Here is a 12,184-nt window from a genome sequence, read left to right on the forward strand (position 1 = left end):
GTAATTGCTTCTCCACTGGATGTGGGCGTTAGCAGGTCAATCCATACTCTGAGCCTGTTTCTATCTTTCCCTAGTGGTGTAGGGCTCTGGGTAGGCAGGGTTCCTGGACACATTTGGTGAGGTCATCTGCCCAGGGAAGTCAGGATGGAATCATGGTAGCATTTGCAACTTGGTGGCTGAAAATCATTAAGACATAAAGCAGAAAAAATTATTTAATAATCAGGGACCTAAAGGTAAGAATACAGCAGGGGAGGTTTGGGGTCTTCATGTTGGAAAATGCTAGAAAGTCTATTTTAGGTATGTTCCAAGGGGCCCATGACTCTAGTTTTTTGGCCTAAGCCCAATAGCTAATATGCAAGTGGGCTGAAAGTATTATCTGGGAAGATAGTGTTAGAGTTGGGAACAGGGCTAGAAAGCTGGATCAGGACAGAGAGTAGCTCCCAAATATGGTTTGCAGCACAGCTGTTGACATGTGGTTATAACCTCTCCTTTCCCCCATGACAAATATGTCTGCACACCACTCCCATTCCTAACTTGGGTCATTCTCTGCCATTGTCCATCAAGTGTCAGGTCCCCAAAGTCTTCTTCTTCCCCTCCTCCTCTCATGGAGTTTTCATTCTCAATGGAATTTTATTTTCTCTAGTTTTGTTTTTTTGTAAGTAGAGCACTACTTACAGCTCTGGTCTAGGGTGGCACACAGGATTTTTTTTATTATTTTATTTTTACCAGAGCACTGTTCATCTCTGGATTATGGTGGGTTGGGGAATTGAACCTGGGACCTGCAAGCCTCAGGCATGAGAGTTTCTTTGCATAACCATTATGCTATGTACTTCTGCCCTAGGATTTTTATTTTGTAAATAAATTTTTCTCTATTATTTTTCCCTCCAGGATTATTGCTGGAGCTCAGTGCCTGCACTATGAATTCACTGCTCCTGTGACCATTTTTAATTTTTTTGGATAGAGAGAAATTGAGAGGGGAGAGGAATATAGAGAAGAGAAGAAGACAGACACCTGCAGATTTGCTTCACTGTGAAGTGTCCCTCCTTCAGGTGAGGTGGGGGGCTCAAGTCCAAATCCTTGCGGGGGTCCTTGTGCTTAATACTATTTACACTTAGCTGGGTGCACCACCACTGTGTGCTAAGGCAGAAAGTTGTCCAAGTCTGGTAGGAATTGACCTGAAGCCCACTAACGAGAAATAAGCATAACTCCCTACTGTGAGAGCTGAAATTTGGCTTTTTGTCTGTGACAACTCGAGCCTGAGCCTCTGCATTACTACCATGATGCTCCAGGTGGCACTGACACTCAGAGGAAGATTCCACAGTGAGCAGCACATATGGATAGGTTTCCGGAGGGAATGTATGATGACTTGAATCAAAATCTACAGATGCTGGAAATAAGATTTCTTAAAAATACATTCTTAGGAACCGGGTGTTAGCGCAGCGGGTTAAGTGCAGGTAGCGCAAAGCACAAGAACCGGCCTCAGGATCCTGGTTCGAGCACACACACACACACACCCACATGCAGGGGAGTGAAGCAGGTCTGCAGGTGTCTGTCTTTCTCTCCCCCTCTCTGTCTTCCCTGCCTCTCCATTTCTCTCTGTCCTATCTAACAATGATGACATCAATATCTACAACAATAAAACAACATGGGCAACAAAAGGGAATAAATAAATAAATAATACATTGTTTACTATTGGCCCAGGCAGTGGTGCACCTGGTTTAGTGCACACATTACAGTGCGCAAGGACCTGAATTCAAGCCCCTGGTCCCCACCAGCAGGGGGAAAGCTTCACAAGTGGTGAAGTAGAGCTGTAAGTGTCTCTCTGTCTCTTTCCTTCTTTATCTCCCCTGCCTTCTATGTCTCCATCCAATAATAAATAAAAATTAAAAAATAAAAATAAAGCTGCATTACAATGCAGAGACTTCAGTTCTGAGTATAGCCTCCTTTAATCTAAACATGTAAGTTTTCCAATGAGTGAACGGACTGGATTTTAACTGAGCTTAAATTGTTAATGCATTTCTTTTTTTTTTTTTTAAGATTTTATTTATTTATTTTTGAGAAAGATAGGAGAAAGAGCCAGACATCACTCTGGTACATGTGCTGCTGGGGATTGAACTCAGGACCTCATGCTTGAGAGTCCCATGCTTTATCCACTGTGCCACCTCCCAGACCACAATGCATTTCTATTAACTTATTTTTGAAATATCATTATTAAATCACTACTCAAAAAGAAATTTGAAAATTAAAGAAGAGCTGCAAAGCATGTACCATGGAGGTTTTCCTCAGAATGTTGTTTGAAAAGGTTTTCCACCATTTCTCTCGTGACTTGGTCTTCTGCACAAAACTCTACTAGTAACTATTTTTAATATGAGGAAACTATGGCAGGATTTTCACTGTGAGGATTTGAATATGCACTATCAGATGTGTATGATAATATTCTCTGTAAACACCTTATGGAATTAAAAAAATAATAAATAATTATAGCAACAATCATTCCAGATTTGTGATAATACTCAACATTTTTCTATTCAACCTCACCGCCAATTTTCCTTGCTCAGGCTGGTCTTTCACACCCTACTCTCAGGGACATACCACCACATTACTCCTTTAATGAATAACAGCAGCTTGGTGGAGCTCATAGGCTATGTTACCTCCAGAGATGATGCAGAGGCATGTCCACATCGGAAACATCTGTGTAGCACCTATGTTCATAGCAGTACAATTTGTAATCGCCCAAACCTGGAAGCAACCCAGGTGTCCAACAACAGATGAATGACTGAGAAAGTTGAGGTATATATACACACTGGAATACTACTCAGCTAATAAGAATGATGAATTTGGAGTCGGGCGGTAGACAGCTGGTTAAGCACAGGTGGCGCAAAGCAAAAGGACTGGAGTCAGGATCCTGGTTCGAGCCCCCAGCTCCCACCTACAGAGGAGTCGCTTCACAAGAGGTGAAGCAGGTCTGCAGGTGTCTGTCTTTCTCTCCCCCTCTCTGTCTTCCCCTCCTCTCTCCATTTCTTTCTGTCCTATCCAACAACAATGACATTAATAATAACTACAACAATAAAAAAACAAGGGCAACAAAAGGAAATAAATATTGGGAAAAAAAAAAAAGAATGATGAATTCACCTTCTTTACCTCATCTAGGATGGAGTTTGAAGGAATCATGTTAAATGAGATAAACCAGAAAGAGAAAGATGGTTATGGGATGACCTCACTCACAGATAGAAGTTGAGAAATAAGAATCGAAAGGGGAAACATAATGCAGAACTTGAAACTGTATATGGTGTATTGCACCAAAATAAAGGACTCCAGGGGCGAGAGGTGTTCCATGTCTTGGTGCATGTTGGTGGAGGAGGACCTAGGGGTGTGTGTGTGGGGTGGGGGTTTGTTGAAAGTTTTTTGCAGAAAATTGAGAAATTTTACACATGTACCAACAACTGCACTTACTGTTTACTGTAAAACACTAATTCCCCCAATTGAAAAAAATTAAAAAGTGGGTGGGATAGTGGAAATGGGGAAAAGTAGAGAAAAACAAAGAGGGAAAGTCCCAGAGAGTTGAAAAGAGGACAAATCACAGGGAGATGTCTCAGAGTTTGCCTCCCTTCTTTACTGGATTTAACCAGTTACTACCAGGATGGATTTGAGAAAGTTCCTGGACCTCCTCACTGCTCGATTGCCTCTTCTATAAAGTATGGGTCAACTGTCAACCTCAGAGAGGTTGGTGTAGGAGTCATGAGATAACACATGCAGGAAGCACATCAGGTAGTATTGGTGTGGAGTAATTTCCCTAAACACATTGGTTGTTATTTTTCTTTACTCTTTTTATTTTTGTATCATTAGCACTAGCAAAATTGCACATAATTAGATCACATAAGTAAATAAGTGAATTTGCTTGTCTAGTCATGTTTTTTTTTAAAAGATTTTATTTATTTATGAGAAAGATAGGAGGAGGAGAGAAAGAACCAGACATCACTCTGGCACATGTGATCAAACTCGGGACCTCATGCTTGAGAGTCCAAAGCTTTACCACTGCACCACCTCCCGGACCACTGCTTATCTAGTCCTATCTCCCTGTGATAGTCAGCTCTCAGTTGAGAATTCAAATCTAGATCCAACACTGCTTACAAAATCTATGGTCTTTAGTAAACTTGGCTAAGTAAGACTGTGGTGGAGTTACACTTCAAAGTGAGGTCATCCTCCAGTTTTTTCATATCCAGAGACTCAGTTTCAATATTCCTCATGGAAGGGATAGTCCTTGAATTGAGACATGCTGTAAAGAAGACAAACAGAAAGAAGAATATGTTACAATTTTCACTCTTATTTGGAAGTCTTTATTTTCTAATACAGCCTGTCATCTTTATGTTTTCTCAGCCTTATTAAAACAAATTATTTTGTTTATATTCTGTCTTTCTTCTACATTATTGCTCAGTTTTGTCTTTGTACTGGTGTGTTACCTTTACCCTGAATGCTACAATAGACTCCTTGTAGCCGTACCATGCAAATGTCTGTGTGATTTTTTAAAGCAAGGCCAGGTGCAGGCTGCTCAGCCCTACTGACATATATATATATATATATATATATATATATATATATATATATATATATATATATATATATATTCATTTCTGTATTATGCTATACAGAAGAATGGAAAAGTAACTGGAATAGAAAAAAACAGAATGGAAAAGTCTAACAATGCCTTCCTACAGTTCATACTTTTGCCAATTTTTAGATTCATTCTTTATTATTTATTTTGAGTTTATACAAGCATTAAGTAACTAGATGGTAAATCTGACTAATGATAACACAAAGGCCTAAAAAGTGCTTAACACATATTAGATGTTCATAAATATGAAATTAATGACTTTCTTCAATTAAAATTATTTTAATGAGTAACTGAATTAATATTTCTCTCTTAAAATTATTTTTCTACATTCAGAGATACTGACTAGTGGCAGTTAAAAGATTTTTCTCATAATGATTTTCAGTAATATCTTTAATTTTTAAAATTCTAGAAAACTGTATTTGAAAGAAATCAAACCCAGATACCTTTATTTCCATCCAGCTAACATTTACCAGCTTAGAGAAAGTCCTAAGAAGTCACCTACTATGTCACTTACTATTCTGTACTGAAGGCTCTCCAGTTTCTATTAAAGCTGGAAATGGTGTTCATCTCCTCATCACTCAGATTAAAGTCAAAGACCTGCAAAAATGAAAACTCCAAATTTTATTTGCAAATAAATTCTTTGTATGAAATTAGATCAAGCTATTCTGCAGCTGGTAAATTTACACAGTCAGCACAACTAACTAAAGGATGTCCTCCCCCCCCCCAAAAAAAAAAAAAAAACTAACTTAGATCTTATATGAGACCACAGTAATACAGAACACATTACTCCAAAGGGAAGAATAGCTAGCCTTAGAGGTCTTAAGCCTCAGTGGCTGTGCTCTTTGATGCACATATATGTTTCTCCAATGATAGTTCTTCAAGTTCTTCTCTGTTGTGACACTTGGAGTTGAAGTGAAAGGGCAAGAATGTCAAGGCTTGTCTATCCTAAAAGTCTGACCCATGACTCAACTTCTTAGGGGTAATCAGACATCTTCTCAATAATAGGAGGAACTGTAGTTAGAACTGATAGGATGTCATGGTGGTTCTTCCAGTCTATCCATTGCTCAATCATCTTAGCCCAACTAAGGAGAGCTCCCTGGTCTGTGAGATGAAAGGGTGGTGGGGTGGGAATAGGTCACATGGACAACAAAAGAATAGGAAGAGAGGATTCTTGAGATTCTCCCTTGCCTATAAATTCACTGAGAGAAATAAAGGCAAACCAGTCAGAAACTTACATCAAAATTCTCTCTGATGCGTGCTGGGGTCGCTGACTTGGGGATCACAGCCACATTCCTCTGGATTTGGAACCGGATCAAAACCTGTGCACAAAAGTATATAATGTTTCCATTTCATTATACCTACCCCTCCTCAGCTAAAGTGAAGTTATCTTTGGCACTCACAGTGCCTTTTCTTACAACTGCTAATATTGACTGAGTAGCACTTCATAATCATCATATGTTATCAGTACTCTACTTGGTTATCTCCACAGTAGTCAAAACTCCATGTTTCCTATTTTCTGAAAATAAGGAAGGTGGTTTGGAGCCTTCTCTGAAATCATAAAACTGACAAAAGGAAGGACTGAACTCAGATCTTAGAGCTCCTCAAGTTACTCTCTTGGTCAGGATAGAGAGAATAGTGGTTATGCAAATGAGGTTCAGAGATCCTGGGTTCAATCCCCAGAACACTAGCCATAACTGAGCCATACTGTTGTGGAATAAAGAAATTAATAAATACTAAATGGATTCATTTATCAAAACAACAACAACAGCAACAAAATACCACTCTTGCTACTGGGCTCAACATGAAGCTATAGAAAGTTGTTATTGTCAGAGTAATGTAAGACAGCTACCAGCTAGTTTCACTCATATGTAGAATCTATAGAATTGATACATATGGGGAGTCAGGCGGTAGTGCAGTGGGTTAAGCGCCCATGGTGCAAAGCAAAAGGACCATCGTAAGGATCCTGGTTCGAGCCCCGGCTCCTCATCTGCAGGGGAGTCACTTCACAGGTGATGAAGCAGGTCTGCAGGTGTCTATCTTTCTCTCCCCCTCTCTGTCTTCCCCTCCTCTCTCCATTTCTCTCTGTCCTATCCAACAATGATGACATCAATAACAACAACAATAACTACAACAACAAAGCAACAATGGCAACAAAAGAGAAAATAAATATTAAAAATTTTTTTTAAAAAGTTAAAAAAAAAAGAATTGATACATATGAACTTAAGAAGACGAAGGAGGAGGAAGCGGAGGAGGAGGGAAGAGAAGGAGAAAAAGAAGGAGGAGCAGGAGGAGGAGGAGGAGGAAATAGGCTGTTTATAATACTTAGTGAGAACTATGGTGTTTATCTTTTGAAAGGTGGGAAAGTGCACATACAGAACTTTGGTGGTGGGTGTGATGTGGCACTATGCCCAGCAATCTTAAAAGATTGTAACCCACTATTAATCACAAATGAAAAAGAAAGATATTAACATTTTAAAAGTTAAATATATCATGGATGTCAAACCCTATTTTATATAGTGGGGCTTCTCTTCAATGTTCTCTTTCTCCCACAGAGAAATAAAAGAACATACAAATAGAATTAAAAAATATCACTAACTTTCAGGGCAAAGGGCCAACCAAACAGAAAGACATTTTACCTGGGCTGTGGATTTGTTGTGCTTAGCAGCTATTGCCTTAATCTTGGAATCCTCCAGTAGATAAGGGTCATCTGGCTTGGCCCTAGAGTTAGAAAGATGCTTGGTATGAATAACCACAGGGCAACTATGTAGACGTTTATTACCCCAGTGATACTTGGAAGATTGATCTGTAATCACTATGAGTGACAAGGCAAAAAGATCTGGGAGCTTTCTTTAGACATATGCCCAGCCCTGAGATCTGAAGCCTCAATATTTTGCAGAGATTGGTCCAGTGTCAGGTGACTGAACTTAAAAGTATTCCTAGGGAGTCAGACACAATGTTGTATTATTTATTGACACAGTTAAGAGTGTGTCTGGACATTTTTTCCATGTTTTAATGTGTCATGCCGATATTAACAAATTATAAAATAACATTTTCATGTGTCAAGATGAAGATATCTTAGAAACCTCACCAAGGTCTCCCTGGAGATCCCAGAGGGCTGTAAGCAGTGACAGAGATGCCCCTGGAGTGACAGTACTGGATCAATTTCTCCTGTGTGAGGTATGGGTGGCATTCAACCTGCAAAAGTAAATACTCCTCCTCATTAATTAAGTTGGATTACTCTTGGAATTTTCATAGGAGTTCTACATATAAAGGGGGGAAAATCACCAAAGGCAAAATACTTTCCACTGCTGTTATTGTAATTCAGATGAAGATTTGTCTCTTACCCCACCCCCCAATTTTTCTGAGCACTGAGATGAGACTTTTCAGGTAACACCGAAAAAACCTCCAAGAGTTTAAGAAGTAAAAGGACAAGGTGCTTAACTGTTGCAGAAAAGCACTTTACCTGGTTAGTCACTGGTCTATGTTTCAGTCCAGGTTTGTTTAATAGCCTTTCAATCTGAAGGTGGTTGAAGTTGGAGATTCCGATGGCTTTCACTAGACCCTCATCCACTAGCTCTTCCATGGCCTGTTAGAGAAGGACATATGGTTGGGCAATCCTAGAGGGATTACAGGAATGCTGCTCTGAGGTCTATTTTTCAGGGGCAGGAGATGTCGATAAAGTGCACTGGGGTTTGTTGGAGCCTAAAAAGGAATTTTCCATCTAGTCTGTGGGTCCAATCAAGGTTGGCTTCCAGTCCTCCTCTTTTACATCCCCATGAACTAAGAATACAAAGTAAATGGTTTATATGTTGCTGTTCTCCTCTACCCAGATTAGAACAAACTGCAATTACTCTTAAAAAGTTGACAGTATGTGTCAAAAGCTTTGCTCTTGTCATTCTTCCCACAAAGATCATGTTTTGATTTGGAGTGATATCAAGGTCTCTTCTGAAGGTCATGAAGATTTTGCTTTCATTCGGGCACTAGCCTGAGATTGAGTGAGGGTGGAACATGACTACCATTCACTTTACAAAGTCATGATCGCTGGTTAAAAAACAAACAAGCAAACAAACAAAATACTGGCCCTCAGAAAAGTATCTTTTGGGGGAATTGGGTGGTAGTGCAGCAGATTAAGTGCAGGTGGTGCAAAGTGCAAGGACCTGCGTAAGGATCCCCGTTTAAGCCCTGGCTCCCCACCTGCAGGGGAGTCGCTTCACAGGCGTTGAAGCAGGTCTGCAGGTGTGTCTATCTTTCTCTTCCCCTCCTCTCTCCATTTCTTTCTGTCCTATCCAACAATGACGACAACAATAATAACTACAACAATAAAACAACAAGGGCAACAAAAGGGAGTAAATCCATAATTTTTTAAAGTATCTTTTGGGAAACAAAACCAAAAATGAATAAATGGGACTAAGTCAAATTAAAAAGATTTTACACATCAAAAGAAAACTCCATAAGGATAGCAGGAAACCCAACTAAGGGCAAAAGATATTTATTTGCACACTATACTTCAGACAAGCAGTTGATATCAAACATCTATAAAGAACTAATGCACCTCAATAAAAAGAAAAAGAACAACCCAATTAATAAGTGGGCAGAAAATATGAATAGAAAATTCTCTAAAGAAGAGACAGGGGTGGGGCTGTAGCCACAGCAGGTTAAGTGCACATGTTGCTAAAGCACAAGGACCTGCGTAAAGATCCCAGTTGGAGCCCCTGGCTCCCCACCTACACGGGAGACGCTTCACAGGTGGTGAAGCAGGTCTGCAGGTGTCTGTCTTTCTCTCCCCCTTTGTCTTCCCCTCCTATCTCCATTTCTCTCTGTCCTATCCAAAAACTATGACATTAATAACAACAGCAATAATATCCACAACAATGATAAAACAACAAAGGCAATAAGAAGGAAAAAAAGAAAAGAAAAAAAACCTCCAGGAGCAGTGGATTCCTGGTGCAGGCACCGAGCCCCAGCAATAACCCTGGAGGCAAAACAAAAAAACAAAAAAACCAACAGAGATACACATGGCCCACAGACATATGCAGAAATGTTCTAACTTATTGTCAGAGAAATACAGACTAAAACACATTGAGATTCTACCTCACACCCATGAGAATGGGCTCCATTAATAAAAGAGAGGAAGATAAATGTTGGAGAGGATGTGAAGAGAGAAGAACTCTACTACACTGCTGGTGGGAGTGTAAACTGGTACAACCACTCTGGAGAACAACATGGAGAATCCTAAAACAAATACAAATGGAGATGCCATATGACTCAGCAAATCCACTACAAGGCATAAATCCAAAAGATGTAAATAACACTGATTTGAAGTGATATATGCACCCCCCCCCGATATTTACAGTGGTTTTATTCACAATAGCAAAAACCTGGAAACAGCCAAAATGCCCTTCAACAGATGACTGGATCAAAACGTTATGGGACAAAACTCAACAAAATATACAGCAATAAAAAGGGATGATTTTGTGTCTTTTTGGATAAAGTGAATGGAAATGAAGAAGATTATACTTAGTGAAGTGAGTAAAGAGGGGAAGAACAACTACAGAATGGTTTCATTTATATCTGCAACATAAAAAATTGAACATACAAATGTAAAAACATGTCAACCAATTTTTAAGATTGGGATAAATATAGTGGTTATCTTTGGGGGTTGGGATGGTGACACAGACCTTTGGTGATGGGAGTGTTAAATAAAGAAACAAAATAAAATACAATCAGAAATAGTTTGAAGAAAGTTTCTTTTAATGACTTTAGCTCATAGAACTTAGATCCTGAATTTGTACCATCATATTCTCTGTGTAGCTGCAGCTACCGATTCAGTATATATTGTCATGGGCTTCTACAGCTCCAGATCATATCCATGCCGTTCTTAAGATATAGAAGTAAATAAGACATTTCTCATTACATGTGGAGTTGAGCAATTATTTTATTCATTGATTTCCAAAATTGGATGAAATATGTAAACACTTGAAAATTCTTAAATATACAGGTCACTAGAAGCTCCCCAAAAGTTTCTCTGGAATTTATTTGAATTCCCTAGTTGATGTTAATGCAAAGTCAACAGTGAGAAAAATAGAATAAATTATGTAAGTTTTCATGCAAGGAGATGTTAGAATTCATGAGATCACAAGCCCTGAAATGCTTGAGTTGGACAATGAGATAAAATAAAAAATAGAAATAGCAACCTACCTCCCATGCATCCAGAAATGTTGCCTTACCGACAAGAATATTGCCTTCAGCATCTTTGGGCAACTTTTCGTTTCCACCTGGTACATACTGAATAAAAAGAGATATGCATTTGAACACTTGGATGTGTTTATTGTGGTTTCAGGATTTCAACTCTTCCTAGACACCCAAATATACATTCCACTTTTCAGATTCAAAGTGCAGAATTTAAGAAGTTTTGTTTAAATAAGGTTTCTAAACCTTTTATTGTATGTAAGATTTAGAATATAAGATATAAAGTATATTCTAAACCTTTATACTTATATTCTAACTCTTACACAGTATATATATATATATATATATATATATATATATATATATATAGTTGTATGTAGATGTCTATTTTCTCAAAACATCTGGGTTTACATTAAAATTTATCTCTTGCACATTCTAAAAGCTACCTCAACCAACATGGACATTAACTTCACAACCAATCCATATCCACTAGAGGCTGAACTACAATTTCAAAATGGCCTGAGAAGCATTAGCATCTAAAGGAAAGGTTTCCTGCAAAGGATGATGGTAAATTTCCATTTTGTTTTCTTCTATCTTTTCCAAACCATTCGGGACTTCATTCAGGTAATATTAATTTTTTTCAGTGAACATTGAGAATTTTGGTATATTTGTTTTGTCAATCAAATTTTATTCTTATTTTATATTGTCCAATACTTGTCTTTTTCTTTCTGATTTACTTGTCTCCTACCCCCTGTAACAAACTCTGACATGACTGACAAAATTGGATTTCCACACTTGTATGGGAAATGGAGATTGGGAGGGAGATAGTTCAGACCTGTAATCCCTGAGGAAAGTGAATAAGATAGATGTCCAGATAGTCTAGTTTCAGATCGTGGAGGGTCTTCTGACAAACCTTCTTCACATGGGGTTTCTCAAAGAAGGTGGGCCATAGCTGCAGGTTACAACAGTGACATGTCAATATCGGGGAGAGAAGAGCTACATCACATTTAATCAACCTACCTTTTGTTACTTACATCTTCACTATCAAAGAAAGGAGCACTTAGACAAATGGTGGTTAAAATAACTGATCCTTTTGTTCAAGACCACCAGGTCTGCTCAAAAAGTGGCATTTTTTATTTCCTTCTGTGTTGAGGACAATTAATATATCTTCTACTACTTAGGTACTATGCCACCGGCTTAGTATTTCTTTACCTGTGTTCTTCTCCTTCCTGCTCTAAGTTTTTTGAAGGAAGGAATAGTAGCCAGCTTTGAAAGTTGAGCATATTGATCCGTAAAAAGCACATGAATCTCATTTTGAACTCCATTATCTCTACATCTCTGGGGCCCTACTAAATGAAAACTCTGTAAAAAGTTGATCCAGAC

At 38.6% G+C, this 12,184-nt stretch overlaps 1 protein-coding gene across 2 annotated transcripts in view; it reads right to left on the bottom strand.

The window, feature by feature from the left end:
- Positions 1 to 3,783: 3,783 nt before the first annotated feature.
- LOC103116619 (aldo-keto reductase family 1 member B10-like) overlaps positions 3,784 to 12,184 on the bottom strand; it is a 36,751-nt gene continuing 28,350 nt past the window's right edge. The window contains exons 3-10 of one of the 2 annotated variants that reach the window (XM_060196606.1): positions 11,637 to 11,753; positions 10,811 to 10,897; positions 8,076 to 8,198; positions 7,701 to 7,807; positions 7,249 to 7,330; positions 5,848 to 5,931; positions 5,127 to 5,209; positions 3,784 to 4,276 (exon numbers count right to left, since the gene is read on the bottom strand). In XM_060196606.1, coding sequence (XP_060052589.1) covers positions 4,234 to 4,276; positions 5,127 to 5,209; positions 5,848 to 5,931; positions 7,249 to 7,330; positions 7,701 to 7,807; positions 8,076 to 8,198; positions 10,811 to 10,897; positions 11,637 to 11,753 — 726 coding nt within the window. In that variant the 3' untranslated portion in view covers positions 3,784 to 4,233. The remainder of the gene's footprint in view (positions 4,277 to 5,126; positions 5,210 to 5,847; positions 5,932 to 7,248; positions 7,331 to 7,700; positions 7,808 to 8,075; positions 8,199 to 10,810; positions 10,898 to 11,636; positions 11,754 to 12,184) is intronic. The other variant, XM_060196605.1, reaches the window with a different exon arrangement.

Source organism: Erinaceus europaeus, chromosome 8 (assembly GCF_950295315.1).
Source record: "Erinaceus europaeus chromosome 8, mEriEur2.1, whole genome shotgun sequence".
NCBI lineage: Eukaryota > Metazoa > Chordata > Mammalia > Eulipotyphla > Erinaceidae > Erinaceus > Erinaceus europaeus.